Source organism: Chiloscyllium plagiosum, unplaced genomic scaffold (assembly GCF_037043375.1).
Source record: "Chiloscyllium plagiosum isolate Xiang-an unplaced genomic scaffold, Cpla_swu_hap1 HiC_scaffold_46, whole genome shotgun sequence".
NCBI lineage: Eukaryota > Metazoa > Chordata > Chondrichthyes > Orectolobiformes > Hemiscylliidae > Chiloscyllium > Chiloscyllium plagiosum.
In genome coordinates this window covers 1789985-1796052 of record NW_028270184.1, presented here as the reverse complement: position 1 = coordinate 1796052, position 6068 = coordinate 1789985, and the positions used below count along the sequence as shown (strand labels likewise).

At 59.6% G+C, this 6068-nt stretch overlaps 1 protein-coding gene across 2 annotated transcripts in view; it reads right to left on the bottom strand.

Annotated features, from left to right (window-relative positions):
• Positions 1-1306: 1306 nt before the first annotated feature.
• Positions 1307-6068, bottom strand: part of LOC122543799 (muscarinic acetylcholine receptor M1-like) — a 31535-nt gene continuing 26773 nt past the window's right edge. For both annotated transcript variants that reach the window (XM_087983834.1, XM_087983835.1), the window contains one exon: positions 1307-2730. In XM_087983834.1, the coding sequence (XP_087839960.1) occupies positions 1499-2701 (1203 nt within the window). In that variant the 5' untranslated portion in view covers positions 2702-2730 and the 3' untranslated portion in view covers positions 1307-1498. The remainder of the gene's footprint in view (positions 2731-6068) is intronic.

The window sequence follows — 6068 nt, the reverse complement described above, 5'->3', positions numbered from 1 at the left end:
TATCTTGATGCACAAGCCACCTTGGTGAGAGGACACTTGCTACCTGACAGCGCTAGGGACCTGGGTTCGATTCCTGTGTTGACCAACCATCTGTGTGGAGTGTGCACATTCTCCCCCCCCCGTGTCTGTGTCGGTTGCCTCCAGGTGCTCTGGTTTCCTCTTACAGTCCAAAGATGTGAGTCAGGGTGGATTGGCCGTGGGAAATTGTCCCATAGTGCCCAGGGATGTGCAGGTTAGGGTGGATTGGCCGTGGGGAATTGTCCCATAGTGCCCAGGGATGTGCAGGTTAGGGTGGATTGGCCATGGGAAATTGTCCCATAGTGCCCAGGGATGTGCAGGTTAGGGTGGATTGGCCGTGGGGGAGCTGTCCCCATAGTGCCCAGGGATGTGTAGGTCTTTTGTCTTTGGGTTACAGGGACAGGGTATGTCTGGGTGGGATACTCTTTGGAGGGAGGGAGGGGGTTGGTGTGGACTCGATGGGCTGAAGGACCTGCTTCCATACTGTTGGGATTCCATGATATCTGCGAGCTTTCCGAACACTGGAGCGGCAGTGAATGTTTCCCCTTCCGAGGGAAAACTCCCGACACTGCAGGCAGCCCAGAGGAAGCTGATCCCAGCGATTAGAGGCACTGCCTCAGGAGGAGAGGCTGAGCAGGTCGGGCCTGGGATGAGCGGAGTTACAAAGAACAAGAGGCGACCTTATTAAAACGTACGAGATTCAGAGGGAACTTCACAAGCGTACACGTGGTGAAGTTGTTATCGTTTGTGGGGCAGTCTCACACCAGAGGACACCCTCTCTTTGAGGAGTCACACATGGAAGATGGAAGGTGAGGAATCTCTTCACTGGGAGGGGGAAGGAATTCTTTACCACAGAGGGCTGTTGAGCCTGGGTCGGTCTGTATATTCAAGGCTGAGGGAGCCCGATGTTTGAATCAGTTAGGGGTTATGGGGGGTGGGGGTCAGTGACGAGGATTTGAAGTTGATCAGATCAGCCGTTGAATGGAGGAGCAGACCAAGATGGGCTGAATGGCCTACTGTAACGCTCCTTCTAAAATGCGAGCGGAAAGTGCCCCAGCCACAGTTTGTGGGGTCTTGCTGTGCACAGACTGGTTGAAGTGTTATTTAAGCAAGGCCTGACCGTGTCCTTTAAAGAGGAGGAAGCCATTCAGCTCCTGTCCCAGACCTGGGCCTGCCCCTCTGTCCCTGTCACCAGGGTACAATGTGAGGGGGTTATTTATGGAGGGCTGGCGGGGAGGACTTTGTGACATTCAGGGACAGAGGGAATGAGGAGTCTTGTCTCCCTGAGTCGCCTACAAGTGACTCTAGACCCACCAAGACGGATGGCTGTGGGTGATTAGGGACAGGTGAATTGGGAAGGCCCCTGGCATCTCTTCCTGGCTGCCCTGGGGTCTGGGTCTGTATGTTTACCCCCCCAGGTGTGTGTGTGTGTGTGGTGGGATCCCTGACTCCTGGAGGGTGGAGGAGGGAGTCCTGCCTCCTACCTGGGTCTGGCCTGTCTCACTGGCACGTTCTGTGCCCATTCCCTCCGGTCGCAATGACACAGTAAGAGCCTTTTGAAGGTGACGCGGAACTCAGCGCTGCACAGAGCGTAGCAGCCAGGGTTGATGGTACTATTCACATAACACAGCCAGTAACCCAGCTGCCAGAGGCCGCTGGGAATGCAGTCGGTGCAGAACGCCGATACCAGCACCATGACGTTATACGGAGACCAGGTGACTATAAACGCCAACAAGATGGCGGACAGTGTCCTGGCTGCCTTTTTCTCTTTGACAGTGGAGGTTTTCCTCTCCAAGACTGGGAGGCTCATGACCCTGGGCCAGGATTGGCCCTCTGATGTGGCGGAGGGTGAGCGCCCACACACCAGCAGCCTCCTGCCCATGCCCTGCCTGTTGGCAGCATTGCCCCCTGTCTCCTGGAGGGCTGCCAGCGACTGTGCGTGCCTCTTGGTCTCCCTGTAGATGCGGGCGTACAGGACAGTCATGATCACGACAGGCAGGTAGAAGGCAATGGTCGCTGTGCCGAAGGTGATGAGGGGCTCCGAGAGGAATGGGACATGGCAATTGCCTGCCCTCACCGCCCGCTGGCCTACGATGTACTGCCAGCACATAATGGTTGGTGCCCACACCATGATGGAGACGCACCAGGCTACGCCAAGCATGATGGCTACTCTCCGCGGGGTCCGCTTGGCTCTGTACGTCAAGGGGCTAGTGATGGCAAAGTACCGGTCGAAGCAGATCACCAGGAGATTCATGACCGAGGCGTTACTGACCACGTAGTCCAGAGTGAGCCAGAGGTCACAGGTCAGGCTACCGAGTGCCCAGCGACCCAGAATGATGTAGCTGGTGTACAGGTTCATGGAGAGGAGGCCAATGATCAGATCGGCCAAGGCCAGGCTCAGCAGGAAGTAGTTGCTCACTGTCCTGAGGTTCCTGTTCAACCAGACAGACAGTAGTACCAGGACGTTGCCTAGCACCGTCACCAAGGACAGGCCGCAAGTCACCGACAGGATAGCGATGAGCTCCCCCGCAGCACGGCCACCCAGGGCCTGGTAGCTGGAGTTCCCCAGGCCTCGAACCAGCTCCTCACTGCCAGGTACCGACAGCTCCGTGCCCAAGGCTGGCATGTGCCCACGGTTTCCCAACAGAAGCCCCTGTGCCATCTGGAGGGGCCGCATGGTCATCTCACACTGAGCTCGCTCCGCACTCGGGTCTGAAAGCCATCAAATCAGTCGTTCATTCGTCATAGCCTTTCGAAATTCACTTCCATCCTCACCACCTCCAGAAATTTAACCCATTCATCTACCGCCTAATCCCATCCCTTCCCAAAACAGAACGCCTGATATTCCTCAATCCACCCCAATCCCAAACCTTCCAAAAACACAACGTCCGATATTTCTCACTCTACCCCCCAATCCCATTCATTCTCAAAACTTAAGATGTGATATTCCTCGTGAATCCACTCTCCAATCCCATCGCTTCGTGAAGCTCGCGTTCAGTTGTCCTGGCGAGTCTGAAAGCCGAGGGAGATGTTATCGGTGTGTCAGAAGGTCATTGCTGTGAGGTGGGATAGCATTCCTGATGAGTCCTGAACTGGGTACACAGGGGAGGCTGTTTCAGACTGCGATGAGAAGGCATGGGGAGCCTGGGGAATCCTCAAACACAGAAAGGGGTTCAGGCTAAAACATTGAATGTTTTCATGAAGGGGTCCGACACAGTGCTTGGGGCTGAAGGGATGGAAGGGTATGGGGAGGGAGAAAACAGGAACAGAGAGCTGTGTTCGATGATCAGCTGTGACCATACGGAATGGGGGAGCAGGCTGGCAGGGCCGAATGGCCTAATACTGGTCCTATCTTTGACATTTTTGTGAGAATAATTAATTCACCTATTCCACTTCAATCATCCCTGTCCTAGTCCTGATTAAGATCCATGCTGTCGGAGGGTCAGTGCTGAGGGAGTGGGCACTGTCGGAGGGTCAGTGCTGAGGGAGTGGGCACTGTCAGAGGGTCAGTGCTGAGGGAGTGGGAATAATCAGAGGGTTAGTACTCAGGGAGTGCCGCATTGTCGGAGGGTCAGTGCTGAGGGAATGGGTACAATCAGAGGGTTAGTACTCGGAGTGCTGCACTGTCGGAGTGTCATGTGCTGAGGGAGCGGGCACTGTCGGAGTGTCATGTGCTGAGGGAGTGGGCACTGTCAGAGGGTCAGTGCTGAGGGAGTGGGCACTGTCGGAGGGTCAGTGCTGAGGGAGCGGGTACAATCAGAGGGTTAGTACTCGGAGTGCCACACTGTCGGAGGGTCAGTGCTGAGGGAGTGCCGCACTGTTGGAGTGTCACGTGCTGAGGGAGTGCTGCACTGTCGGAGGGTCAGCGCTGAGGGAGTGGGCACTGTCGGAGGGTCAGTGCTGAGGGAGTGGGCACTGTCGGAGGGTCAGTGCTGAGGGAGTGCCGCACTGTCGGAGGGTCAGTGCTGAGGGAGTGCCGCACTGTCGGAGGGTCAGTGCTGAGGGAGTGCCGCACTGTCGGAGGGTCAGTGCTGAGGGAGTGCCGCACTGTCGGAGGGTCAGTGCTGAGGGAGTGCCGCACTGTCGGAGGGTCAGTGCTGAGGGAGTGGGCACTGTCGGAGGGTCAGTGCTGAGGGAGTGCCGCACTGTTGGAGGGTCAGTGCTGAGGGAGTGCTGCACTGTCGGAGGGTCAGCGCTGAGGGAGTGGGCACGGTCGGAGGGTCAGCGCTGAGGGAGTGCTGCACTGTCGGACGGTCAGCGCTGAGGGAGCGGGCACTGTCGGAGGGTCAGTGCTGAGGGAGTGGGTATAATCAGAGGGTTAGCACTCGGAGTGCCGCACTGTCGGAGTGTCACGTGCTGAGGGAGTGCTGCACTGTCGGACGGTCAGCGCTGAGGGAGTGGGCACTGTCGGAGGGTCAGCGCTGAGGGAGTGCTGCACTGTCGGAGGGTCAGCGCTGAGGGAGTGGGCACTGTCGGAGGGTCAGCGCTGAGGGAGTGGGCACTGTCGAAGGGTCAGCGCTGAGGGAATGCTGCACTGTCAGAGGATCAGCGCTGAGGGAGCGGGCACTGTCGGAGGGTCAGTGCTGAGGGAGTGGCACTGTCGGAGGGTCAGTGCTGAGGGAGTGGCACTGTCGGAGGGTCAGTGCTGAGGGAGTGCCGCACTGTCGGAGGGTCAGTGCTGAAGGAGTGGGCACTGTCGGAGGGTCAGTGTTGAGGGAGTGGGCACTGTGGGAGGGTCAGTGCTGAGGGAGCGCCGCACTGTCGGAGGGTCAGTGCTGAGGGAGTGGGCACTGTGGGAGGGTCAGTGCTGAGGGAGCGCCGCACTGTCGGAGGGTCAGTGCTGAGGGAGTGGGCACTGTCGGAGGGTCAGTGCTGAGGGAGTGGGCTCTGTGGGACGGTCAGTGCTGAGGGAGTGGGCACTATGGGACGGTCAGTGCTGAGGGAGCAGGCACTGTCGGAGGGTCTGTGCTGAGGGAGTGCCGCGCTGTCGGAGGGTCAGTGCTGAGGGAGTGCCGCGCTGTCGGAGGGTCAGTGCTGAGGGAGTGCCGCGCTGTCGGAGGGTCAGTGCTGAGGGAGTGCTGCGCTGTGGGAGGGTCAGTGCTGAGGGAGTGCCGCACTGTGGGAGGGTCAGTGCTGAGGGAGTGCCGCACTGTGGGAGGGTCAGTGCTGAGGGAGTGCCGCACTGTGGGAGGGTCAGTGCTGAGGGAGTGCCGCACTGTGGGAGGGTCAGTGCTGAGGGAGTGCCGCACTGTGGGAGGGTCAGTGCTGAGGGAGTGCCGCACTGTGGGAGGGTCAGTGCTGAGGGAGTGCCGCACTGTGGGAGGGTCAGTGCTGAGGGAGTGGGCACTGTCGGAGGGTCAGTGCTGAGGGAGTGCCGCACTGTCGGAGGGTCAGTGCTGAGGGAGTGGGCACTGTGGGAGGGTCAGTGCTGAGGGAGTGCCGCACTGTGGGAGGGTCAGTGCTGAGGGAGTGCCGCACTGTGGGAGGGTCCGTGCTAAGGGGGTGCCGCACTGTCGGAGGGTCAGTGCGGAGGGAGTGCTGCACTGTCGGAGGGTCAGTGCTGAGGGAGTGGGCACTGTGGGAGGGTCAGTGCTGAGGGAGTGGGCACTGTCGGCGGGTCAGTGCTGAGGGAGTGCCGCACTGTGGGAGGGTCAGTGCTGAGGGAGTGCCGCACTGTGGGAGGGTCAGTGCTGAGGGAGTGCCGCACTGTGGGAGGGTCAGTGCTGAGGGAGTGCCGCACTGTGGGAGGGTCCGTGCTGAGGGAGTGCCGCACTGTGGGAGGGTCAGTGCTGAGGGAGTGCCGCAGTGTCGGAGGGTCAGTGCTGAGGGAGTGCCGCACTGTCGGAGGGTCAGTGCTGAGGGAGTGGGCACTGTCGGAGGGTCAGTGCTGAGGGAGTGCCGCACTGTGGGAGAGTCAGTGCTGAGGGAGTGCCGCAGTGTCGGAGGGTCAGTGCTGAGGGAGTGCCGCACTGTCGGAGGGTCAGTGCTGAGGGAGTGGGCACTGTCAGAGGGTCAGTGCTGAGGGAGTGCCGCACTGTCGGAGGGTCAGT